Source organism: Zonotrichia leucophrys, chromosome 3 (assembly GCF_028769735.1).
Source record: "Zonotrichia leucophrys gambelii isolate GWCS_2022_RI chromosome 3, RI_Zleu_2.0, whole genome shotgun sequence".
Lineage (NCBI taxonomy): Eukaryota > Metazoa > Chordata > Aves > Passeriformes > Passerellidae > Zonotrichia > Zonotrichia leucophrys.
Genome location: NC_088172.1, coordinates 92,188,063 through 92,215,267, shown reverse-complemented (window position 1 = coordinate 92,215,267; position 27,205 = coordinate 92,188,063). Strand labels below are relative to the sequence as shown.

Sequence of the window (27,205 nt, the reverse complement as noted above, 5' to 3'; positions counted from 1 at the left end):
GCGGGCCCGGCATGGCGGCGGCGGTGGTGGCGGCCGGGCGGGCCTGTGCCCGCGGCGCGCTCCGGGCGGCCTGGAGAGGTGATGGGGCAGCGGGAGCCGGGGCAGCCTCTGCGGGGAGGGCAGCGGGCACCGGCACCGGCAGGGAGGCGGGGGGGACCTGCAGGGGGAGGGGAGCGCGATCAGGGGGCACACACGGACATCTCTCCATGGGCACAGGCAGGCATCCATGGGCGCAGCCAGACATCCATGGGCACATCTGGGCATCCATGGGCACATCCATGGGCACGTCCTCATCCATGGGCACATGGATCCTGTGCAGTCACTTTCTGAAATTCAAATGTATTATTTTTTAAAGTATACTTAGAAGGAAGGGAACAAGCATCTTTATTTTCCACAGTCCTCTGGAAACTTTCTGGCCTTTCTTTTCTTCAGCCAAATCTCAGCAGTTAATGAATTTCAGGTCTCTCTTCATCCTGAGGGCAATCTGTAATGAAGTGGCGCCAAACTGTGATATTAGAGCCTGAACATTAAGAAGGGCTTGAAAACAGGCTGGTGGTTTTTCCTTAGTGAAGGGAAATATTTCCACAGTCTAGTCACAAGAACATCCTTAAAAAACCCCAATCATTTCTTGCAGGTTAGCCAGGAAAAATAAAAGGCTGCAACTACTTCTTAATAATTTATTAAAATCACTCTATCAGCCAGATAGAGTGCCTTCTTCTCTTTGTGACATTTTCTGTTGCAGTGTTTTTCCCTCCCACATTCTGCTTTGCACTTCAAGACAAAAGGTTCAAGTCTGATTCCCTTTGAAAATCCCTGGCTTCCCTTCCCATGCCTATATTTGCAGAAACCACAGCTTTGAGGAAGGAAATGTGCTGGGTATAAACACCTGTGTGTCTCTGTTCCCAGGGTTTGCTCCTGTGCCAGTGGGAGGGAGCTGCAGCTCCTACTCCAGCCTGGCATGGGCTCTCCAGACACGGTGCTCCCTCTCTGCCCCCTGGACTGGGACACTGGAGCAGTGCAGGAAAAGCAGCTTCTTCAATACCTGTAAGTCCTGAGGTGCATAAAAATTATTAACTGTAACAATCAGGAGAGGGAAAGAAAACTCTGCTTTGGAGAGACGTGAAAATCTGTATGTGCTGACTTTTTGTGTCTCCTGAGATTACAGGGGCAGCTGCAGGTGTTGACAGAAGTGTGTGCACAAAATCAGTTTATCATCTTTTAGTAGCAAACTAGGGCTTGCTTTGTGTCACAGTGACTCCATCTAATGTGTGTCATTGGATGGGAGGAGGAAGTAGCTTCCCCTCTGTTTCCTAGGCCTTTATTCAGAGTATAAATTGTGTGTTTATCACCTTTTTTGAGCCACAGGCAAGGCCTCCTGTTCAAGCTGTGCTGCCTCAAAGGTGAAATTCCTGCAACACAAGAAGGAGTTACACAAAACCTGTTGGTAACAGCCCTGCAGATTGCCCGCTCTGGTGCAGTGTTTTCCTCAGCCCTAAAGGAATTTCCCCCATGCTTGCCATAGCTGAGGAGTGCTGGCTGTTTAAATCCACACTCAGGGCTGTGAGCTGAGGTACCTGGGGGGCTTTTCCACCTGCTTTGTGCTCTCAATTCCTGTCCCACAGGGGGAGAGAAGAAATGGCAAGGACACAGTCCATGGCAGAGATAACTGCAGCAATTAGAGGGTCAAAATTTGATTGTTTCTGATCCATAGAATTTAAGAGCTCTGCAGAACCAGCCTCTCAGAACTGGTGGTCTCTTCCCATTCTCAACACCTGGGTGCAGAATACTGCATTTCCTTTCTTTACAACTGCTCAAGAGAAGGGGTTAATCAGTCAGTCTGGGCTTGCTGCTCATCTTATCCTGTAAATTTTGGCCATTGACTGGTTCCAAGTAATTGAGGGTGGAGAGGTCTCCAAAGGCTTGGGAAAGGCTGCAGTGAGAGCTGCAGGCTCTGCATGGAAAAGGCTTTCTAAGGATGCCACCTGCAGGGAGAACTCGTTCAGACAAGCAGCAGCAAGATGAGAATATGTAAGAAGCCACCCTCTGTTGTTATTTTGTTTATCTTAAATTAAGCATGTAGCACCACAAGTGATTGCAGCGTGATTAGGATTTGTAGGTTAGATTATTTCCTTAATTAGCCTTGTATTCATACTCACAAGCTCTGGATGAGCTCTGTTTTACCAGGAGCTTTTCCAGATGTCTGGTTAAATGACTGAATTAGAAATATTTGCTGTGATGGCATCGGTGTTGTTTAGTAAAATTTGCTATATTTAGGCAAACTACCTAAAACTATTGTCTTATTTAATGAGGTGTAACAACCTGGAAAAATGAAAGTGTACCTCCTTTATGTATGAAGCAGAGACAGTAGCCATGAGATTCAGAAGACTCAGGGTTTTGTATTTCAAAATACAATTATTCTAAGAACACTTTCTCTTACAGAAGTAAAAAGCAAAATCTTCACAATGCAAATGAAGTGGATACAAACAGTAGAAATCACTCAAATCCTTAGCACTGCAGTTGCTTCAGAAGTGGCACCATTTAAAATGCAGATGTGACCATTTTATGTGGAGTAGCTGTCAAGTGAAATGTCAGCCAAATGACAGAGCTTTGTGCCTGGGAAGGGTGACTGGATTTTTCTCTCTCCTTAGTGAATGCTTAATGATCTTCCATCATTCCTTGGGCAATATCACCAGGCTGTTGTTGGTAAGGTCATCTGTACCTTCACCATAACTCTTATTTTTAATGGTTTGACTGGTTTAAAGAGAAGGAATTCATTTAAATAGGAGGAACTGCAATTACCCTAGGCATTTGTCTCTGATTCTTACCCAGGTAGCTCTCTCCTTCAGCTCTGACACAAAAACAGACACAGGGACTTATTCCTATCCTGTGACATATTTCAATGAGTTTTTAATGAAATAATGTAAAATTATCTTCTTATTCCAGGCTTATTCTTTCCCCTTTCCAGCCTCCTGACCATGGGAAGCAGTTCAGTTTTCATTTACTGCTTTGGCTGTCTCCCAGCCCTAGGAATTTTCTTTGACCCCAGGCATCCAAAGCAGCATGATTTTGTCATCATCTGTTATGTGTCCAAGTGCATGGGAGATAAAGAGCTTTTATTTGATACTGGGACTATATAAAAATTAGACTGTCCTACTCACAGGTGATTCCATTATTTATCCTTGGGAGCCACTCATGGCATCACAGAATGGTTTGGGTAGGAAGGGCCTTAAAGAGCATCTTGTTCCAAAGGCACTTCTGTCACCTTTCTTACACCTTCCATGAGGCTGCTCCTTAATTCCATTTTGTACCATGGTTTTGTAGTCTTATGTGAGTTTTCCTTGGGATAAATTATTCAATTTGACAGCCATGTCTAACTCCATGATCAAAATTTAAAAATACTTACTTCTTCAATTTAGAATTTTTCTTGAAGAAGGAGCATTCCAGATAAATAATTACAGAGCTGCCTCTTGTCATTATCAGTGGTACCTTAAGAAGAGTTTTGATGTTTCAGCATTAAGGATGTAAAGAGTTACATCGGTACCACTGCTTTTAATTTTTTTTTTCCTTTTACAAGAGAGTTGTCTGTATGTTGAAAAATAGTTAGTTAATTGCTTTTAGTCAAAAGAAAGGGGACTGAATGCCTTATAGTTAATTGTACCTGGAGAGGCACAATTCTATTGGGTTTTTATTTGATTGGACTTTTTTTAGAGTATTTATTTTGATAGTTTCATGATACTACTTTTCAAAGGCATTTAGCCTCTGATTTTAATTTTGTTTTGAGGAGCTGAACCAAGCCAAAGGTGTTTAGTTTGCAGAAACCTCGCTGGAATTTCTCCATATCCATCTGGTAACACTGAGACATGATAGTTACTAAAAATAAAAAATGAAAACTTTAATATCAAAACAACCTTCAAAAGATGGTAGCATTTACAGCAACATATACTAGCCACATTTAAGGTCCTTGGTTTTTCATAAAATGTTATAAAGGGAAAAAATACAATTTCTCAGATGCTGGAATTGTAGCTGGATTTATTCAGGGTTTAAATTGAGACTGACAATCAACCTGACAATCCCACGTCTGCAGCTTCTGCTGACATTGTGACAAATTGCCAGTTTTAGAAAATGAGAAATTCTAATCTGAGTGCACTGTGGAAGTGTGCTCAGGGCTTGCAGTTAAGTGGGGTTATTTCCTGCGTCAGTGCAGCACTGTGAATGCATCTTTTGGAATATTTTCCAGGTTTTGTTGTACTATCAGGATGCAAGTTTTGTGTCTGGATTTTGAGGAAAATGCCCAAAACTTTCCCATTCTATCCTGGGGAAAAAAATAATTAGACTATAGATGTCTTTATGTGTCAACAGATTTGCAGGCCCACCTAAACAAAATTTTTATGCAATCCACATAATTAGAGCTTTTTAATTTTTTAGCAATGTTATCAAATTACTATGAATAAATAGGTATCCCCAAGAGCTTCAGACTTGTATTAACAAAGTCAAACAGAGAAAGTTTGGTGGTAGATGAGGCTTTTTTCCCTGTTTCACTCTTGTGGAAATCCTTCTATCAGTGAGAAGTAGACCTGAGCTTAAGTTTTCAATGGAAACATACCAGGTATGTGCAGTTCATATTTTTAACCTGTTAACTTTTATCTAAAACCATTTTTATGTCTGTCCCATGGTAGTGATCCCTTGGATGGCCTCATGTTGATTTTGGTGGTGTTGCTGTAGCCCTTGTCCTGGTGAGACATTTCCAGTGCCCAGATTCTGGCAGCTGGATGATGCTGCAGCAGTCACTGCTGTGGGACTCAGCAGGGCTGTCCAGACTGAACATTTCACAGTCCTCAGGGCTGCCCAGGTTTGTGGAAAGCCCTGGAGAGCTCACAGATGATACCCTCAGAACCCTCTGATACCCTCAGACCTTTTGATACCCTCAGAAGATGCCATCTGCAGGGGCTGGGGGCAGAATGGCAAAGAGGAGAATGTATTTTGCTTAAGCAGCCCTGGTTTTTAATGGCCTCACCAGGGAGGGGGAGATTTTTGTCTTCTCTTCCAGCAGAACTCAGTTTCAGATATGCATCACACACTGCCATTTTTAAAATCCGAGAGGTCTCTTTTGAGAAAGGGTCTCTTTCTTTGAAGAAAACAATGTTTTGAGTGTGGTGACTTAATACTAATAAGAGTAATCTGGCACTATATCTCATTTTTTATTGATCTTATAGATCCATGGTTTTCTGCTCGTGGGCCAGGGTTAGACAGGAGATCAGGAAACTGATGTCATATGATGGCAGTGGCATTGCAGAGGTCAAGTGGCAAGAGCAGCTCTCATTTGGGATGGGCACACTGCTGTTGATGAGTCTGCTGTAGAATCTCACATGTTAACAGTGATCCCTCTGGTATTCGAATGCCATTGTTCCATTTTTCTCTCATTAATAAATCTCTTTGTATTTTCATCTGCAGAATATTCCCTTTTGAGTCATGGAGGAGAGGATTCAACCTAGAGGAGTTAAGCATTTTCCATAAGTAACTTTACAAAGCCTGAGTAGTCTTGGAATGAAAGACTTCCATGTTTAAAGCTAGGAGGAAAACACATTAGGAACATAACTCCTCAGGAATAACAGATGGTGTGAACTGAGTTGACAGGTTTTGAGCAGTGTATGAGTTCAGCTGAAGATGATTAAGGTGGATAAAGTCAAACTCCATCTTTGTTTTGGATGGTTCACTGCTGTTGTTTTGGAAGTGGGTTTTAATGTAATTGTGAGAATGACTGCAGCCACTCATAAGAATTGAGCTTGAAGTTGAATGGTAATACATTCAATTGGAAATGACATCTAAATTATTTCAGTCATGTTCAGCCACTGCATTGAGTTGTAGGTTTTGCTCTTCAGACAGCTGCTCTGTGTATGTTTTTTCCTAGCACCTTTACCCTAAATGCTTTGTAGTTAAGGATATTGTTGTCAGGCACATTTTGTAAGGTGCTGGAGAGAGAATATGACATCATAAGCTTAGATTTGGATCACTCCTTTTCCTCACCTAAGCTACTTAAATTGCAGTTCTTTGCCAAATCCTGGTTAGGGTTGTTGATGTGGCCTGCTCTGTGCCAGCCTCTCTCCTAGGAATCTTTGAAGTACATGTGGAAAGGGAGCTGAAAGCAGAAAGTTATTTTTTGGAATGGTGTTTGTGAAACAACAGAGAGATGTACATTCCTGCAGAAAATGGGAGACCAAGGTTGAAGTCCTTCAATTCAGGAAGTGTGTGGGTCTCCAGGTTCCAGATAAGTGTGTTAAACTTCTGGATTAAGCAAAAGGGGTAAATTAATGAAGTTAAAGGTCTGCATGCAAGAAGAAATGTCTCACTGTGGTCATTAAACAGCTGTGTATAGACTGTAATTTATCATTAAATTTGTAGCAGCACATTCTCTGCTCATTCATATTTCATATGCGTGAAGCATTTCTTTCTAAATCCTATTTTTGTTTGGAGATGGTGGCAATTGGTGTTTTCTAAGATTTCATCTGTTAATAAAAGTGTGTATTCCAGGCTGAAACTTGGAAGAGAATGTAAGTGATGGAAAAGACCTTACTGTGTTCCTTAGGTAGTACAGCTGCACAAATGTAATGGTGTTAGTGGACAGCAGTGCACTGAGGCACTGTTTACTGTAAGTAGAAGTATGATTATTATAACAGTTCTTTACTCTTTTTATTATGCCAATATTAATGTCTTTCTATATCTGCTACTGTGCTGCCACAAGCTATTTGTCACCAAAAACCTTAGGGAAAGATTACTTGTATTGGAAAGAAGTGAGCCTACTTAGCTGCTTTAGAAAATTGATTCTTTCTTCTCCTTTTATTCCCTTCAGTTTTCCAGCTTACTGCTCTTTGTCTTTCTTTGTGTGCTCAGCTAGCTGTGAACTCATCTTCCAGGAGACAAAGAAATCTGATTTTAATCTCAGTTAATGAGTATCTAGGATACTGGTTTCTGATGGGGCTTACAGCAAGTCTTCCAATACTTTTGGTTTACTGAGGTGTGGCCAAATATTAATCTGATAATTACCTGTCTCATTCCAGCTTTTCAGGGATAATATAAAAAGACAAAAACCCAGATAATTTCCAGAGTATTACAAATACCTTTTGTGTAGATTAAGCAAAAATGGAGTGATGTTACACAGACTTACTGTTGTTAGTGATCAGCTTGCATGAAGCATGCTTTCAGCTCAGTTCAGTAGTGGATCTTTTTCTAGTCTATAAAATAAAATCCTAAAGATGACACTTTTTCCCCCCACTCAGTAGCTCTGTGCTTTTGGGTAACTGACTAAAAATGTGGAGTGGCTTTTATGACTGGTTTTATTTTAGCTCCTGAGGAATGCATGCAACATCCTATTTCACAAAGGCAAAATAAAATAAGCCCATAAATCTCAAAGACACTGCATGTCTGCTGTAGTGTTAATTCCAGAGCATCTCCACAAGTGTGAAGGCAGTGCACTGGTCCTGCTTTCTGCCTGCAGTTACTTCCTCCAAATCATCCTCTCCTCCTGCCTGTGTGTGTGCTCACTAATCACCTTGGTGCTTTGCTGCCAAGTCAGATTGACCTTTCTTACACACAGATTTTTATTTTCTCCAGTGGTGGGTTGTCTGTCTGTCATAAGCAATGTCCCCAGCACTGCAGTGCTCCTGATGACAGCCTATCCCTTTCACATCCCATTCTTGTCACTTTGTCTTAAAATCAGCGTGATACCTCCATCCTATAAAGAACTCAGCAGCCTGCAGGCTTCTGATGTGTTTCATTAAATGCAGCTGCTTTCCAAACACATGATGGTATTATTGTAGACTGATGAGATGAGCTGCACTTTGGGACCAAATGTGATGTTTTCATCTGGTTCTAATTTTGTCAGGATTTGTGCAGTGCTTGAGGCCAAAGCTTGACTCAGCCTGACCTGTTCTTCATGGATGTGTTGGCATTGAATGTTCTCCTCTGGTGCAACACAATGTCCTGACTCTGTGACCTTTGCTACTTCCCTCTATTGGAATTAAAGTGATCTGATTGTATGTATATTTGGAGTGCAGCTCAAAGAGCAGGATTTTTTTTGGCATATTTCACCAGCTCCAGAGCTGCCCTTTTCTCTTAGCTGCTTGTTGCTGCCCCTCTGCAGCCTCTTTTGTAGCTGTTTGACCCTTAGTAGGGTCACCCAAACTGCAGATTGAGGGACTGCTCCAGCTTAAAAATAGCCATGCAAAGAAAAATGTGCGCACCTTTATTATGATTCCATATTTCCAGGCTAGCAGGATTATCATTTTTAAAAAAGAATTGCTGGTTACACAGTGTTTTCTGAATCAGCTAAGAAGCTTCCCAGGATTGATGATCAGCCTTCCACCTAATGGAGCAGCCCCATAGCCAACTTAACATGATTTACTGAAAAACACATTACCTACTTACTTTGCTTTTTTTCCTCCAAAAAAAATTTTTGCACTAGGTAGGTAATGCATTTTTATGTAAGTTTTTGTTGGTTTTGGTGGGGTTTTTTGTTGGTTTTGTTTCCCACACACACACTTAGCTCACAGCTACCTGCATTGATGTGTTGTAATCAGCTGGAAGGTTTTTAGTGGCTGACAGTTCAGACCCTGGTTTTAAGCCATTTGATGCAGCTGCTGTTTGTGGGATTTGTTTTAACTTCCAAACCTCTGGCCATTGGGGTTTACTTGAATGTCTAGAAAAGAGCATGTAATTTCAGACAAAAACATCTTTTTTACAGGGACTAAAGCCTACCCAGGAGGCTTTTCAGTTCTTGCCTCACAGCATATAAGAAGTGGGATAAACTTTGCTGTTATCCATGGGCATTTGTGCTGGTCTGTAATACACAGATTTGCACTTGTCTGCAGTAGAGCCCAAATCCCTGTTCCATGTTTTGCCTTGTTGAGCTGTTCATAACCCATGTTTTTTGGGTATGTGGAGGCCACCCTGCTCTTGGCTGTCTTGAGGTAATATAGTTTTGTAGCTCCCTGGGCTTGCAGAGTTGTGTGTCCTTCCTTGTGTGCTGAGCTTTGCTGGATTCAGGATTCTCAAAAAGGAATCAGTTATGCTTCCTGCTTGGAAAAAGATATTTGAGTGCATAGGTGTGGGTCAAACTTTTGGAAGTGCCACCTTGACGCCTTAAACTAACTTAGTACAAAAATGAACCTGGGCACTCAGTGGCACCTCTGGGCATCCTGGATTGTTTCTGTCCTTCAGGATGGCAGAGCTTTCCCAGTTCCAAAGCATTTTCCAGTCTGTGGGGGAGGATCTCTCAAGCACATTGTTCTGAAAATAATTGATTGCTGGTGGGAAGTGGTAGTGATTTTATTGTTGTTTTAATTCCCCTGGTTAAAAGTTTTTACTGAGTTTTTTTTGTCTATTTTAAATAAATAAAATCAGTTTGTAATCAGAGAAGACATGATTTACACTGCCCCTGGCTCAAGCACGCAATAGCATTGGTCTGCAGACAGAACCTTGGTGATGCTGCTGCATTCTGGCTGGAGAGATGGGCAGGGAAGAACCTCCTGGAATTTCACAGGGGCAAGTGCAGAGTCCTGCAGCTGGGCAGGAACAGCCCCAGGCACCAGCACAGGCTGGGGTGCCCTGCTGGGCAGCAGCTCTGCACAGAAGGACCTGGGGGTGCTGCTGGACAAGGAGCTGTCCATGGGCCAGCCCTGCCCTGGGGACAAGAGGCCAAGGGGACCCTGGGCTGCACCAGGAGCTGCAGTGCCAGCAGGGCAGGGAGGGGATCCTGCCCCTCTGCTCAGCCCTGGGGAGGCCAGTCTGGAGTGCTGGCTCCAATTGTGGCATCCTCAGGACAAGAGAGACCTGGAGCTCCTGGAGCGGGTCCAGCAGAGGGGGACAGAGATGGGGAAGGGACTGGAGCCCCTCAGCTCTGAGGAGAGGCTGGGGGAGCTGGGGCTGCTCAGCTGGAGAAGAGACCCCGAGAGGAACCTCATCCATGTCTGCCAGTGCCTGCAGGGAGGAGCCAGAGCATGGACCAGGCTCTGTCCAGAGGCAGTGGGACAATGGGGCAGGAACTGAGGCTTAGGAAGCTCCACCTGAACATGAGGAAGAACTTCCCTGTGCAGTGCCCGAGCACTGGGACAGATTGCCCAGAGGCTGTGGAGTCTCCCTCACTGGGGATAGCCAAGAACCACCTGGACACCATCCTGTGCCCTGTGCTCTGGGATGGCCCTGCTGGAGCAGGGAGGTTGGAGCAGATGTCCCACAGTGGTCCCTGCCAGCCTGACCCATCCTGGGAATCTGAGAAATATTATATATGGTGTCTTTTCACATAATCAGTTTCTTTTTGGTATAGTTTTTTTCTTCTTTTTCTTTTTTTTTTTTTTTTTTTGGTTTTTTTGGGGTTTTTTTGTTGGGTTTTTTTGGGGGTTTTTTTGGTTTTTTTTTGGTTTTTTTTGTCTAAGCTGCTGTGGTGTCCTGTATTGCCATCAGCTGGGTGAGTAGGAGTTTGCAGGTATCTACTGAATTTGTTTCCTAAGTCTTGCTCTGCTGTGCTGGGTGAAGCCCCAAGGCAGTGCATGGTCCTGGCCACAGCCACTGCCTGAGGAGGCCTGGCAGAGCCAGAGCTCTGTGATGATGCTGTTAAAGTGTTTTGTATTCCTTTCTCCTCACATTCCTTTCCACTCACACAGGCAATAAGGGGGACATTATATTTTCAGAACTTCTGAAGAGCAGCAGGTTTATGTTTTGCCTAATTTTTTGTGTTTTGTGCATTTTAAAGCAGGGTAGCCCTTGGATATTTCTAGGGGTGATTCAAATTGACTGTCACTGATCAATGTCCTTGGATAAGTACTGCAAGGTATTGCTGCTCTGAGTTACTAATGAATGATTTTCTTTTCATGACCTGGAAATGAATACCATACTGGTTACTTGTCCTTAAATCACTCTTGAAAAACCTTGTAAAAAACATGCCCTTGGCTGTGGGCCTCTCTCAGTGCAGTAATCAGGAGTAGAGACACATCTCTGCACCAAATACATATGCACAGAGTAGGAAATCACTTTCTACAGTTTAAATTCCAGCAAAGCAAAGATCAGGCAGGTTTCAAGTTTGGGGTTATTTTTTGTTCTGCTTCAGTTTCCAGTGTAAGCTGTTTTTGAATATAACTTATGGAAGTTTTATTTTTTATTTCAGTGACAGCTGATCAGCTCTGGAAAGGAGCTTTGGCAGAGACTGGCGTGGGAGTAAAGAAAGGAAGAGGAAAGAAAAAGAAGAAAAAGCTAAGGAAGAATCTCAATAGAGGCCAGGAGATTGGTGAAGGTAGATCATAAATACAAAGCTGAAAACACATCTTGATGTTTTTGTGTGCAGTGTTTCTTGATTTCATAAATGGACAAAGTTCCTTTCTGTGATGCCAGAACTGCTTGAGATATTTTTGTCTTTAAACAAAAAAATCTTGATATGATTATTTAATGTTGGTTTTGCTTTTCCAGTTATAAATTCTGCATCATAGAATGCACTTGAAATATGTGAGAATTTTCCATTTCACTGCATTTTTCCTGAGTGCAGAGTTGCAATTCTAATTTGGAGCAAAGCATAATTTTTCTCTGTTATTTCTAAGGACGTTCTGGTTTCCTCTGGCCTGGTCTTAATGCTCCTGTGCTGCAAACTGGGAAAGTGCAGGAAGTTTCCCAGCGAAAAAAAGAAGAACGAGAGAGAATTCAGTCTGAAATCATTCAGCAGAGAGATACATTTGAGAAGAAAAAGAAAATAAAAATTAAGAGAGAGGGAGGGTGGAGTGGAAAGTGCTGGGGAGGTGTCATTCTGGATCCTCCTGACCCTGGTCCTAATGGAGGTAAGAAAACCAATTATCTTCTGCCTCTCCCTTTGCCTTTCTGAGGGGAGACTTGGAGAAAGTGAGATCCAGGCTTTTTCTGTGAATGAAAATTGGTTTTGTACTTTGTTCCAGGCCCACACACAAGCAAGCTAAATCAAAGAGCAGGTACTGCTCACACCAGTGAAATCTGTTAAAATTTCACTGCTTTATTTCCTGCAGCTGTTAGACTGTTCTGTTCCATTACAGACAATGATTTTATGTGGTATTACAGAGCACTCTGTTCTGTCAGACTGCTACAGCAATCTTGAAGGATGGAAATGTTCTGTGTCCACCATCAATTGTCTTGAGTATGAAAGTACAGTCATGTTTTTTTTATAGTTTCTTAAAGGATCCTGTGGGATAAATCAATCTTGTTGAAATTCTAGTTCAAATAATGAAATAGGGTTAAAGATTATGTAGTTTGAATGTAGCTTTTAGAAGAAGCTGCAATAAATAACTACCATAATAACTATAAAAGTTATTTTTTATTTCCTAAGTAGTTCAATATAGTGAAGCTAGAGCTTTTATATGTACAGCAGAGAGGTGACTTTTGTACAGTGCTGTTATTCAGACTACTAGAGATTCTGTAGTAGCTTTAACATTTAGAAACCTAATCTTTTTCAACTAATTAAACATGAAAAAGACTTGTCAGTTCCTGTTGGGCTGAGTTTTTATTGTGAAACTCTGCTTACTGACAAGAGGAGCTGAGAAAGACAGGTGGTATTTTCTAGCACTGTTGCATTTCATGTTGATACCCTAAAAGCAAATATTCTGTGGAAGGCAGTGATGGGGCAGTGGACTTGGCCAGCTGTCACTGAATCTGTCAATGTGAAAATAGGAGATCTGAGAGATTAATTGCTCCAAATTCCCCATAAGTCAGTGGTGGAACATGGAGCAGGTCAAGGAAGTGCCATGGTTTTATATGAGAGTTCCATACTCTCAACACAAGACTGTGTTGAGTTTATCCCACTAAAAGAAGTGACAGCTGTTGTAAACAGTGTTTATGCATTTGTGAACTTTACCTTGTGGTGTTTGCCTTGGTTTTGCTTTTGGCTGGTACTACTGATATGGATTACTTGCATTAAAGTGGGCAGTGTGGAGCCTGTTCCAGTCGGATCAAGTTCTGCCAAAAAGAGGAAAGGGCACTGCAATCAAAATAGGAGAATGAAGCTGTCAGCCTGTATTATAGATGAGTTTGAGAAAAAGCAGTTTCTGGTTAGCATGCACTGATTTCCTTTTAGTCTGCTAAAAATGTTGGGGATCTTCAGACCCCCACAGTTCTTTCAGTTTCTTTTTATTCAGAGGATTAATGATTCTGCAGGGGAATTGGGACAATCCCTGTGTGCAAAGCAATGTCAAGGTGATAGGAAGAGCAGACCTGAAACTACCAAACCCAAAGAATCCTTTTGGCCTGAGGCTGTGCCATGACTGGATTCCCTGGTGGCACTTTTGTGCCAGCTAGGAGTGCAGAAGGAACAGTGTTTTCTGCTCAGAAATCAAATTGCTTTTCTCCCAGATTTGCAGTGTTTCTTTAGCAGCTGAAGAGCTTCAGGGGGATCAGAGAGTGCCTGCTGGGATTCATATCCTTACTGTCAGCTAGAAACCTGCTTTGTGCAGCCTGACAGATCTCTAAACTGACAGATCTCTAAACTGTGCCAAGATTATCATGTTTATAAACATCTTGGAGGTTTTGGGTAAATAATAAACCAATGTTTGGTCAAGGACTGAGGCCCCAGTTCTACACCATTACAGCCTTTTAAGCTTTCCTCCAAAATCTCACTGTAGCAACACCAAGTAAAGGTTTCCTGTGTTATACTGAAATACTCTTGTTTATGGGATGAGTTGGAAAAGCAAGAGGTTGTAAGGACTATGGTTATTTGAAGTGGTCATATATTGGTTTTTTTCATGCTCCCCCTCCCCTTTCTGGAATTTCACAAAAGTGTGGATACAGAAGTGCTTCCATTTCCATAGGATCAAAGAATAGGTTGAATTGGAAGAGGCTTTTTATCAGGTCATCTAGTCCAAACCCCAAATCTCTTTGAATCCCTGTTAATTATATGATAAAAGCTTCAGAATATTCTGAAAAAATTTGAATAATACTTTAGTCATAGTGGAAATTACCCATCTGGTGATTTTAATGATTTACAGCTTTTGCTCTGTATATATAAAATTTGAGGTTTATTTGAGGTTTCAGAGCAGTTATTTAGGGAAGAAGGCAGTTTACACTGCTGGTTCAAATTATCTTACCTTTCCTACTTCTTGCTGAGACTGCTTTATAAATTACAGCTCCACAAAAGTTGTGTCCTTCTTAATTTGTACCACCTACAGGAGGGTGTGCTGATAGACAAGGAACACAAGGAAATATAACACTCTGTTTTTCTCCCTACAGAAACTTATGAAGATTTTGAAACAAGAGTCATTGAGGTAAGCATTGCAAATCTTTCCAGGGACTTTGAAGAATTATCACTACTTTATATTGACCTTGGAATTATTTAACAAGTCTTTGCTAAGTCAGAATGGTAGCAGTAGGAATTAGTCTGGTTTTCTGTTTCAGCTGCACAACCTATGAGAAAGTGAGTTGCCTTGGCTCTTCATTTGAGAGAGAAGGGCTAAGAGAAACATTTTCTTAACAAAATAGCCTGATTCACACCAGCTCCTTGTCTGAAAGTTAAAAGAATAACCAGGCAAGTCAGAAGCTGAGCTACCTGACAGCTGTACTCCAGAAATGCATGTGAGGCTTCTCTCCTGTTCTGGTAAATGTGCAAATGGGTTTCCTTGCCCTTGATTATCTTTCTGCATTTTGCTGAGATGACCATCAGCTGGAATTCTGTCCAGTGGTTTGAGTGTTTTCTGGATAAATCCAAATCTTTGCTTGTGGCAGTGGGCTTTGGTACCTCCTGAGATGTGGAAAAAAAACAGTGATGCTGTATTGAAATCTCAGTCTGGGTAGTTAAAAATCATGAGTTGGTTTCTGTTTTTGTTTTTTTTTTTTTTTTTAATCCTGCAGAGGGGAAAGATGTAAACTGTTTTAGATGTCTGCTGTAAGGATAAAAAGCAAAGGATAAAAAGCAATGGATATAAATAAAAAGCAAGGTAAATTTAGACATAAAGAATGACTTGCAAATGGGAATTTGAATGCTGGAATGAATTGGGAGTATATGGAATGTCTGTCATTGGAGCTTTTTTAAAAACAAGTTAGGTAATCTCTCAGAAGGGATGGGGAGACAAAATCTGTGGCCTGTTAAACCATTTTCATATCTCATTGGGTTTTTAGAGTGGACTGGACCACACCATGGGCTTTGACTGATACAGCAAAGACCATGTGGAGCCCTTGGCCTTTGGCTGAGTCTGTGTTTGAAGGCCATTTGTAAAAACGGAATTGCACAGGAACTGTTTCTCAAAGAAGTGATTTTTGTTGCCAAGCCCTGAGCTGGCAGTGCCTTCTGCTGCCTGAAGGGGCCCATGGCAGAGCAGAGGATGTTGGATGCTGCTGTCACAGCTGGCTCTCATTTGGGTGCCAGAGCAGGGGACTTTGCCCTGCTGTACTGGCAGAATTATTTACACACAGCAGAGCTGAGTTGCTCTGCAGTGGTTCCATGTGCTGCAGAAATCTGTCTCAATGCTTTATTATATTTGAGTAATAAAAGAGCTTTTGAAAGCAGGCTGGGGCTCTGTTGTTACATGAGATTGCCACAGTTGTGACGATCTGAGAAAGTGGAATGTTTTTGCAGAAAAATAGCAGCAGCAAAAATTCTCTGTTCAAAATAAGCAGTGAGCTCAAGATAATTGAGTCTTACAATTTTCTGATAACAAGTACAAGTTTTGAAATAAATAGATCATTTTAGCATTCCTGGCTTAAATAGGTGAGAGACATGCTGCTATTTCTGGATGTGTTTTCCATTATATTTGCCTTCACAACAGTACAGGAGATTAAAATAATATTTGCTGGGAAGTTGTGCTTCACAGCAAGAAACTCAGAGCCATTTTTAAAGGACTGCCTTATGAACAAAGGTATAATAGGCCCTTTTTCTTGTGATTATGCTACTGAAAAGGCTGTGCTGTTTTGCTAAACAAAGAGAGAAATTGCTTATTAAAGTGTTTTCTTATAATATAGAAACAGAAAAACTGTAATTTGATTTCTCCTGACTGAAAAATAGAGACAAGCTCAGATTTTCATGTCAACTAGAACTAAAGTTGTCATAGAGAACTTGGGTTAACTTTTCTTACTTTTCCTGCCAGTTTAAGGCAACATTTCCATTTCTACTCATATATTAGAGATAAGAACAATCTCTTTAAATAGAGCTGATGGTAATGCTTAACTGGTGTTCTATCATAATATAATCACAGTGGTAATTAAAATCTACAGGTGCAGCTGACATGTGCCATTATTATTTTCACTTTCCGGCTTCATTTCATGTGTCATCAACCCTCAGATGAATTTTTCTTTTATTTTTCTCCAAAATGAGCATGCTAACACAGAAAAAAAAAGTAGCCTACATGACATCCTGTGCTTTAATAGTAATTGCCTTGTAGTGCAATTAAAAGTAGAAAGTGAGACCTTGTGCTCAGTAGGGCCTGAAGGCACGAGCATGAGGTTGGTGGCCCTCTGTTTCTCATTAAGGGGAACTTTCTAAAGGAGAAGATAAAGTTATAAATAAAGCCCTTTGCAAAAGACAGATCTCAAAAGGGTTTTGTCCAACACTGAAATTGCCTCCTACCAGTTGTGGAAACTGTGATCTTGGTGATCACTTGCTGGTTTGTTCATGGTTTTTTGTTTCCATTGCCTGTTTCGGGTGAGGCAACTTGAAGAATTTTGGGCAAGCATGGCTCCATTTTAGCAGGGTCAGTGCAACCTTTCCAGGGTCAGAATAGATCTGGTTTTGAGCCAGATGGTTCAGGTATGGTACTAGCATTTTTAAATAAACCTACAAAAACAGTCAGAGATTTGTGTTTGAGTGTTGAACTACAGAATGCAAAGTAGCAAAAGGTGTTCTTGTCTCAGTCCATTTGGATCACTCAGATTTGCTAAGTTAAAGTTAAATTAAAGTTCATTTAATGAACTTGCTAGGCAGGAAAACAACCAACCACTCAATCCCTTTGTACTGACTCATCTAGCACAGGAATTCACTAGTTCTTCACTCAATTAATCAGGTTTCTAACTGGAAAGTTCCTTGTTCATAACTGATAGCTGTGAGGAAAACAATTGCCTAACCAACAGTCAGAGTGTTCCTCCTTCCTCCTCTGCTGCAGTGCAGGTGTGGCACTGGGAGGCTCCTCTGTCATTGATGTCACACAGCCTGGAAATGTCATCTGTGCCGCTGCCATCAGTTATGGGGCTCTGAGGAAGTGCCAGAAACACAGCACAAGGGATGGTGGCTGCAGGGGACAGAGAGCTCTGGGTGGCAGTGGCTGCATGATGGCTCCTGTTCCTTCCTGGACGCCTTGTTTGCCTTGTTGCTGTCACTCTGACATGAGGAAGGTCCTTCCTGCCTGCATCAGGCCTCTTCTTGACAGCTTGGTAGGCTTGTTACTTGTGGCAAAAAGAATGTTCTTTAATGCACAGGCTAAACCCCTTTGTTTCTCTTTATAAGTCATTGGAAGTTGTTTTTTCAAAGAGTGCAAAAAAAAAAAGGCTTGTGAGAAAGAAATGCTGCATGAATTACAGTGTCTGAGATCCATTGTTTGACAGCCTTGACTAAAAAATTACATGGTATAAAGGATACTCTTTGAGTCATAATTTACTTCTAATGAGATGTTGCCTCAGAAGTACTTTTGAGGTATTTGTAGGCTCTACATTTTGCTTTTAGAATTTAGGGAAGTCTTCTGTTCCCTAGATGATGCTGACAGTGTCTTTAGACTGGCAATGAAAATTTCAGACAGTTTTTAGCATAGCACCTGGAGCTACCTGTGACAGGAAAACATGAGAGGTCAGTGCTGTGCTGGGATGTATTTCTGATACTCTGGGAGTACTCAAAAGATTTTGGTCTGCCCTAAAAGTAGAGTTTAGGAATGCTACCCTCAACTGTTCTGTTTATTAATACTTGATTATTTTTATCTCTTACCTGTCAGGCTGTATGGAAGGAATAACTGACATTTGGAACACCCAAAAGGTTTTGAGTGACTTTTAATTGGGCATAATTATGGCTCATCCTTCTAAAGGAAATGAAGCCATTCCAGCTGCAGAGTGACTTTGAGGATGCATTTCTGGGAGCTCAGTCCAAAGGATCTGTACTCAGCTGGGAGCTGTACTAGGAGGCCACACTGAGAGGAGAGAGAGAGGAGCAGGACAAGGTTATTAGTGCTGCTTGTGTTTGTGTGAGTGTTGTTATTTCTGTTGTGCTGGCTTGCAGGGCTCAGTGTGGGATTGCATCCCCATCTTTCTGTAAGGGTGCTGGGATGGGGAGAGCACCTCCTGCTCTGAGGGTGAAGGTTAAGAACCATTTCAGGGCAAACACTGCAGCTGGGAGGGGTTCTGCCATTGTGGTACCACCCTGCTCCACCCTTGGTGCACAGAGTGCTGATGGGCACATGGTGTAGCTACCATGGCTTTGGCTTTTGTTAACAAGTTGATTGCTCAATTCTTTTAGGTAACTGGATTCCCAAACCTTTTAGCTGTGCCCCTGACCTGTCTGGGCTCATTGGCATGGAAGTGCTTTTCTTTCAGCACTCCACCCTGCTCTCATTTGATCTCATTTCCCCTTGTACCTTGGAGAGCTGCTGGGCCCAGAGACTGCTGTCCCCTGAGGGCATCAGCCTGTGCAGACTTTTCTCTGCATAGCAGAGTGGCAGGGTCAGGAGTGTGGCCTAGAGGTGGCAGGTTCCTAGAAATCATGGCTAAAATAGGATTTCTAGAAAGGAGGGATTCCCAAGGGCAATAAAGTTGGCCAGTCATTCATTTGGCTTTTAGAGAAACAAAACCTCACAGGAAGTGTTGGATTTTGACCCTTTTTTAACCAAGTGCAACAGCTGAAAGGATAATAATGTGTAGCAGCCTTTCTTTGAGTGTAACTTGCTTCCACATTGTTATTTCTCCTCTGGACAGATGTTTGAGGTGGTTTCATTTTGGTTTTGGGGTGCTGCTCTTCCCTCAGTTCTAGAAAGAAAGCTGAGTTTGCAGCATTTCACCACTGGATGCTGGATACAAGGAGACAGATAATTTGAGGTACACTGGGATTTAGGTTGAGCATGTGCTGCATCTGCTCTCAAAGTTTAAAACTTGCCTTTCAGTCTAACTTGAGTGGCAGTCTGATCTTAGGGGTGGTTGTGCCTGGGTTTCAGTCACTTTCCAGAGGCTGTGCTGGTTGAAGACTGGCACAGAAGCTCCTTGTATGTGTCTTTATTGCCACATTCTGGAAAGGGAGAGGAATAATCCATGAGGAGATTTCTACATCCTTTATTTTTGATGTGCTGATTCTATTTTTATACAGATACCTACTGAGATTGGCAGCAGAAGATAAAAGTGTGTGCAAAGCAAAAATAGTATTCTCTTGATGCTCCTGGGGAGATGATGCTGCTTCACTCCCTTTTCTTCCATTATGATTTTGCATTTTCTCTAAATAGCCCATTTACACAGGCACTTTCATCTTATGGGGTGTGATTTTTTAGCTTGTTCTTGACAGCAGTGAGTTTGAAGAAAGAAAAATAGCTTGGAATAAGCAATTGGCAAGGCTGATATTTCTTCAAAGTGCTCTCTAGAATGTGTGGGCACCTTGAATTAAACAGCATCTTTATTTTAATGAAAGCAAGGTGAAATTTTTGAAACCCTAACCATAATCCATACCTAGTGAAGACACTGAAATTTTGGGGGGGGGTTGTTGGTTTCAGGTTGGTTTTTTCTTTGTTTGGATTTCTTATGGTGAATTTTAGTAAGAATGTTTAAACCATGACCAAGTATTTTCTAATAATCTACTTTCAGATGCATAACACTACAAGCAGAGTAGCTTACTGAAGAATTACATGTAGGGAACAGGATTTTTATATATGCTACGTATTATCATTTGATACTTGGTCTATAATTCATGTACTACATACAGCATATGTAGTATGTCTTTAAATAAACATTTAGTTCAATATATAAACAAAACCAAGGGAGCTAGAACAGATGGACAAAGGATCTCAGATTGTTGTCCCAAAATTGGGTTCTCTCACCCAGTGTACAAGAAGTCAGTGCACACACAGTGGAGCTATCTGATTTATTTATAGTTCTGCTCCAACAGAGGTGCTGTGGGTAAAGCTAGCACACTGACAGCCAAAAATACAAACATATTTATACAGTTTGATTATTTGCAGTTCTGCATCATGAATCTGCATCACTGCTTGGCTAAGCTGCTCCTTGCTTGGCTGTCTCTCCCCTGGAATTAAGGGTACAGCACATTGTGAATTCCTGGTTGGTGTTAGGGGTCCCCACTCACAGGCAGGTAGCCTCAGCCTCAGAGCTGTGGTTTGCACATCCAAATGAGCCAGGTTCACCAAAGGACAAACTCTGAAGTATTTCTAAACCCCAGCAGACCAAAGCTGGTTTGGGCTGACATGTAACCAGTCTCTTCCCTTTATCTCATTATCTTAGTGACCTTTTGCCATATTCTGCATTCTCTAGGTCTGGTTGTCCTCCCTTTTCCCAGAACGTGCTCTCCCTCCCACCTGTACATCTGTCTCTTGTCCACTTTGAGATGTATTGAACCATCTAAGGAGGGGGCTGTAAAGCAGTGACCTGCTGATGGAATCATGGAATATTCTGACTTGGAAGGGACCCATCAGGACCATCCAGTCCAGCTCCTGGCCTTGCATAGAACAACCCAAGGGTCACAGCGTGTGCCTGAGATTGTTGTGTCAGGCTTGGTGCTGTGAGCACTGCCCTGGGGAGCCTGTTGCAGGGCCCAAGCACCCTCTGCGTGAAAAGCTTTTTCCTGATATCCAAACTAAAGCTCCTCTGACACAGCTTCAGGCTATTTCCTTCTTCTTCCCCTCTCCTAAATGGAATCTCCTTTTCAGCAGCTGTCATCGCTGTATTGAGGCTGCCTTCTGCAGCATGCAAGTAGATTTCAGTCCTAAATTTTAATTTGTGTAGAGCAACAACAGACCTTGAGCAATTCCTGAGAGTGCTTCTAAATTAGATTAAAATATGAGGGCAGGGCACTTCAATATTGGTGTCACTTTTTCAATATTAGCATTACTTTCCATTTCTTTCCCATGTTTTTTCATCATGCTTGAAATCACACATAAAGTTGGCATCATGAGAGCATTATCTGTTGTGCAGCTGAACACAACAGAGGGGTTGCTTGCATTAAAGGTAACTTTCATGAGGTAACTTTTTCTCTGAGTGGAGATTTTTAACAACCTTTATGTATTTAATGCCTTGAAGCCAGTCTCCCACTGCAGATGCTACCTACTGACAAAGATAGTATAGATATTTTAAGTGTATACAATACAGACCTCCAATACCTTTGGTTTTTTTTGGCAAACTTGATTCTCTTAAAAAAAAAAAAAGAAATAAAAACTAACAAAACCCAACCCATTTGGATTATGTAGAATAACAGGAAACTTTGTGTTGGTTTTTTTTCTTCAGGTGAGAAATGTGTTTTGTATGAAGGCAAAGGAAGGCAGAAAAAAATCAGTCCGTGCCTTAGTGGCTGTTGGGAATGGTAAAGGGGCTGCAGGTATGTGTTGTATTTATTGTATGTATGTATGTATTGTATGTATGTATGTATTTATTGTATGTATTGTATGTATGTATCTATCTGTTGTATGTATGTATGTATTTATTGTATGTATGTATTTGTTGTATGTATGTATTTATTGTATGAACAAGGTAACATCTGGTGATGGAATATTTTGTGGCAGCTTTAATAAGACAGCTGTGTTCATGGTCAGCCAGAGTTTTGCTGAACTTTGCTTCTGTGAAAGATTCAAGGCCTCGTGTGTTCCTCCAGCTGAATGTTGCTTGCACTTGGGAGTGGAGGAAAATTTCTAGAGAGGAAGGTGTGGTTCTGTTGTGTTACTCTGGAAAAACTCTTCCTGCCTCTTCTTTGGAAAGCTTCTTCATGGAATGTGTTATCACTGTAATCCAGATGTCCTAAATGATGGAACTGAAGTTGTCCCAGGCTTTTTTCCTTCATTCCCTTCTTTATTTTTAAACAGAGTGGATTATTTCTTTTGTCTGAAGCAGTCACCACTACTCAATTGTCTGAAACAAAGTTTGGTCAAACACACAAAAACAGCTTAAGCCTTGTTTTTTTTTCCTTTGACAACAAGCAGTTGGCATCCAGCTGTTAGGTGTTCATAACTCCTAAACTGTCCCTGTGATTTTCTCTGAACCACTTTTTGAGTATGGTCTGTGCAGTGGAGTGGAAATCTAAATGCTAAACGTGGCTGTGAAGTTCTTTGGTTTTTTCCAGTTTTCTTTCTGAAGATCATCTGCATCATCTGTTTCTCAGCAATAAAATGCCTCTTTCTCTCTTGCAGGTTTTGCAATAGGGAAGGCAGGTGACAGGACAAATGCTTTAAGGAAAGTATGTTGATTGAATTTTTTTTTACTTGATGACAATTACAAATAATTCATACCTACACTTATGGGTTTTTTCCCTAATAATCAGTATAATTTGTGGGCTTTGCAAAGAAGTAAATCCATGTGTTTGCTTTGCCTGTCTTGATACAGATAATCACAGAATGATTTAGGATAATCATAGAATGGTTTAGGTTAGAAAAGCCCTTAAGATCACCCAGTCCAGCTGTTGATGTAACGCTGCCCAGTCCACCAGCAGCCTCAGTGCCCTGTCTGCACATCTTCCAAACACCTCCAGGGATGGTGGACTGAGCCACTCCTCTGGCAGCCTGCTCCAGTGCTTGTAACCCTTGCAGGGGAGAAACTTTTCCCATCTAAACCTCCACTGGCACAGCTTGAGGCAATTTCCTCTCATCCCATCCTTTGCTACTTGGGAAAAGAGACCAAACCTCACCTCACGTGGGTCTCCTTTCAGGAGTCTGTAGGGAGCAGTAAGGTCTCCCCTGAGCCTCCTCTTCTCCAGACCAAACATCTTCATTTCCACAGAGTTTAGATGTGGCAAATCTGTTTTCCTAAGTTGTTTTTCTCTTTCTTTTTCTATATCTAATTAACTGAATAATGGTAAATTGCAAATGCTTAGCGGAAGAATTCAAGGGGAAAAATGTTTTCTGCTTTTGTTCCCTAGGCAAAGAATAAAGCAATAAGCTCCTTACACTTTATAGAGCTGTATCAGAACCACACAAGTAAGTATTATTCTTTCAATCTAAGCACTGAATATGCCAGCAAGAACTGGTTGCAGCTACTTGCAAAGCATAAAAAAAATGTTAAATCAAGTTTTTCTGGTCTGATGCATTGTATTATAATTCTTGACAACCTGGTCTAGTTGCAGGTTTCCCTGCTTATTGTGGAGGGGTTAGACCAGCTGACCTTTAAAAGGTTCTTTCCAACCCAAACAATTCCATGGTTCTGTGCTTAGAATTTGGATACCTCATGCATACTGTTTCAGGCTCTTAATAGCAAGATGAGATCTTTTCTGGCACAGTTTGAGTTAAGGGCATTTTTCTTTACAGTGAACTCCTGTGCTTTTCCCCTTGCTGTGTCAGAGATGACTCCCTGTGACTCAGTCCATGTGTGCTGACCCAGCAGGCAGGGAGAACCTGGGCTGGAGGGTCAGCCTGAAGTTTCCTGGTAGTTTTTTGTTACTATTCTGCATGGAAATCCAAGAATGCTGATGCCTGTGGGGAAATCTTAGGTTAAAAACTAGATTATTAAAAAAATATGAGTCAAACTGTGTCATGTGAGCTCAGGTCAAAACTAAATGAGGCTCACTGGAGGCACACCTACTTATTTTTCAATAGTAACATAGTATTCACAGGTATCTGAGCATTCATAATCTATTCCAGAAATTTACCTAGACTAATCATCCTCTTTAAAGAAGTCAGGGGAGAGTAAAACCAACTTCCCAGTTCAGAAAAATAAAGGCACTAACTAAAGATTTTCTAGAAGAAAGAATTAATCTGTAATGTATCTGTACAGTATTTATCTGTAATGCCTTTTCCTCCCTCCAGTTTACCACGACATTTCTGTGAAATTTAAAAGCACAAAAATCCGCATGAAGAAACAAAACAAAGGTAATTAAAGAAGATTAAATTTTGAATTTTTCATAATTACTGACTGGTATTTATTTGATAAACTTACGTAGTGTCTAGTCTGCCATGTTTTAAATGTTGAAAATCATCAGTCGTTTTTCTTTAGAATTTCCTACTGCTGCTGACATGGCTTTGCTCTTGCAAATTGGGGTTTGTCCCTTTGACACTGGTGGGAGCTCTGTCACTCTTCCTGAGTGTAATTCCTTCAGTCCTAAATTACCTGGGTGTGGACTCTGGTCCTGCTCCAGCCACTGGTGGGTTTGTACAGAGCTCTAAGTTCTCACACCCCTCCCACTCCAGGTCTCCCTTCCTTTACAGCCTTGGTGGTTGTGAAATCAGTTTGATCTTCCTGAAAGTGGCACCTGAAGTTTTATGAGAGCTCATCAATTAGGGGGGTGGTTTTTTCCTTTCCCTTGTCTCCTTGGGTTTCTTTCAGATCTGTGTCTCTGTATATTTTGTTTCTGGTTTCCCCTTTCCTCCCTCAGTTTCCTAATTGGCAAGGTCTCCAAGCCGATAACCTCACTAGAATAAACATTCTACCCCTTTTCTGCAGCTTTCCAGCCATTTGGTCCCCAGGATGTATTTCTTTTTTGTGTCCTTTACTCAGGAGCAGCAAGACTGTCCTGCAGTTTTTAAAGATCACTAGGGCTAAGCCATGTGAAACAAACCTCTCTGGAACAAAAGTAGACTCTTCAAAAAAATATCTCCTCCATTAAAACCTGGCAAGTGTAAGAAACCATTTGCAATTAATGGCAGTGTAGTACAGTTATGCATTGGAGCTGATAAAATCTCCATCTCTGTGATGGAAAGGGATGCAGGTCACACACAAACCTCTGTGTTTGTGGATTTTGAAATATGTTTGTCTCTCCTTCACTCTCTGCCACTAAAATTATGACAAAGTATAACTGATTCCAATTGCTGGGCCAGGAAAAGGGAAGTGATGCCTCTGCACAGCCCCTGGAGCTATTTTCAACATCTAATGTGTTCTACCATGCTGGGTAACAAAAACAACAAAGAAGACATCTCTGTGCTCTCTTCTGACTAAATTGTGTATTTATAAATAATCACACAATGCTCATTTATGTTTCTCCCCCCCAGGGTATGGCCTGCACTGCCACCGAGCCATTATCACCCTCTGCAGGCTAATTGGCATTAAGGACATGTATGCCAAGGTCACTGGATCCAGAAACTTGATTAACATCACCAGAGCTCTCTTTAGGGGCTTGACCCTACAGGTGGGTGCACTCCCAGTGCCCATTGGGTATGAGGACAGGAGGGGATGGGTGTTGTAATGGTTTGTGGGCAAACAGTTTATATTCCAGGCTTAAAATGAGGTGATCTTACAAACCAAATCAGCAAAGGAGGTCATTCCTCAGCAGTTTCATGGAGTTGTCCAGTCAGGAAGAGCTGTGTGTAACTCTGCCTGTTCCACAGCCAGGTGTCTGCAGGGGACATCTGGATTCCTGGGCTTTCATTTGGTGGGGATTTGGTGACTACTGAAAACTCCTGGGCAGAGGGAATTGTGGGCCAGGTTTGGTTACTGCTGCTTGTATGTGCTCCAAGTTCTCATTGAGCAAGGACTGAAGCCCCAGCTGCTTCTATTGCTGCTGTAATTGAGATCTCTGAATTCAGCCAGGGAGGTGGTGGTGGTGTTCCCTCCACCTCTGAGTGCTCACAGTGGAGATGTCTCTGTCTGAGCCAGCTGCCTGCAATTGATGGAGAAGCTCCAACATGCAGCATTATATCCTACTTCCTCTGAACAGCAGCCTCAGGATGAGTCAGCCCTCTGGAAATTCCTGGTTATCTCCCTTGTTTGCAGTTTTGGTGGCTGCCAAGGTTTAGCTGCTTCCATTCCCAATACAGCCCTGAGAGCTGTAGCTGTCAAATCTGTCACCTGTCCTGGCCAATGTCATCAGTTCAGCCTCAGGAGGTGAGGGGGTCGTGATCCTCTTTGCCTGCTGGGAGTCACAGATTTCCCAGCTTAGCAATGCCTCAGGGCAGTCATACTGGGGGAAGTCTGGCATTGTACTTTGAATTATTGTATCTGAGAATCTTCCACAGAACAAACAGAAGAAAGGCCTGCTGTATAAATTATTGCTTCTGGACTTATGCACTCGATATGTTTTCTTCACTGCCCTGAGAAGGAAAACTTTCCTGTCACCTGTAAACATTTACTCCATAAAATCTGAGTGTGATCAAAACACCTTGTAGGCAAGGGACAGGTATAATTGAAAATAATGTTACATTCATGTCTTTATGAATGTACCTTTATGTTAGTTAATGCCACCTGTCTGGGCAGTAATAGGCACTTTTCTGTTACCAAAGCAAAATTTATATCCACATTAAGATACAAAGATGTTCCTGCCAACAGGCATGTTCATGAGCAGGGAATGGCTTTCCAGAAGCAAGTTCCTCTGGGATGACACTGTAGGGCTGATCAGTGTACCTGAGGTCTGGCTATCTGAATTGCTGCCCTGTAAGATAAGCCCAACAAGTCATTTCAGTTCCACAGTGCTTAAACTGTTTATTGGGAAATGACTTTTTGGGGCCTTTTTCCCCTGCCCCACATTGTGTGTAAGTTTTGGCCTGAAGTAAAGCCATCCTAGTTTTCATCCTGGTTTTGGTTGTCCTTTCCCTGTGCTGCTGCCAGGAGACTCACCAGCAGCTGGCAGACCAGAAGAGCCTCTACGTGGTGGAGTTCCGGGAGGAGCAGGGCCCCCTGCCCATCGTGGTGGCCCTGCCCCAGGGGCCTGTCCGGGAGGAGCCCGAGCCTGAGGATGAGGTTCCCAACACAAAGCTGGAGTGGAGGGAGGTGAAGGAAGCGCAGGGAATGCTGAAATCCCCCTGGGCCGGGGTCAGACGGGCGGCGTGCTGACAGCTTCGGTCCCGCCGTGGTGTCTCCAGCTCAGAGCAGCTGGCAAAGCCTGGCTCAAGACAAGGCTGGCTGGGTTTGACTTCCAGGGAGGGCAGCAGGAGCTGGCTCGTGCCGTCCGTGTCACTGCTGCCATCCAGGAGCACTGTTTGCTTTCCCACAATTCCCCTGAGCCTGTCCAGGTGGGAATGTTTAGATGGAAGCAGTCAGAGAATGAGCCTTGGGCTTCAAGCATGCATTTACTCCATTCCAGAGGATCGTTTGTCCATGTTTCTTTCACAAGCTCTTGGAAACTGTTGAAAATTCAAGATTGTGAAAGCAATAAAGAATCATCAGAGTGGGTTTA

The 27,205-nt window shown here is 42.2% G+C and overlaps 1 protein-coding gene across 1 annotated transcript; it reads left to right on the top strand.

Moving 5' to 3' along the window:
• On the top strand, window positions 1–27,205 carry MRPS5 (mitochondrial ribosomal protein S5). The gene is made up of 11 exons (XM_064709287.1): window positions 1–78; window positions 907–1,044; window positions 11,156–11,281; window positions 11,583–11,816; window positions 14,227–14,261; window positions 21,403–21,493; window positions 22,299–22,345; window positions 23,024–23,081; window positions 23,907–23,969; window positions 25,086–25,222; window positions 26,638–27,205. The coding sequence occupies exons 1-11, from the start codon at window positions 12–14 to the stop codon at window positions 26,860–26,862; spliced, it is 1,221 nt and encodes a 406-aa protein (XP_064565357.1). The 5' UTR covers window positions 1–11; the 3' UTR covers window positions 26,863–27,205.

What these genes read in the sequence shown, in the direction of transcription:
- MRPS5 (XM_064709287.1), top strand. Translation starts at nt 12, where the DNA reads ATGGCGGCGGCGGTGGTGGCGGCCGGGCGGGCCTGTGCCCGCGGCGCG. An exon ending in AAGCAGCTTCTTCAATACCT is followed by an intron (nt 1,045 to 11,155) that starts GTAAGTCCTGAG and finishes TTTTTATTTCAG; the next exon opens with TGACAGCTGATCAGCTCTGG. An exon ending in TTAGGGGCTTGACCCTACAG is followed by an intron (nt 25,223 to 26,637) that starts GTGGGTGCACTC and finishes TGCTGCTGCCAG; the next exon opens with GAGACTCACCAGCAGCTGGC.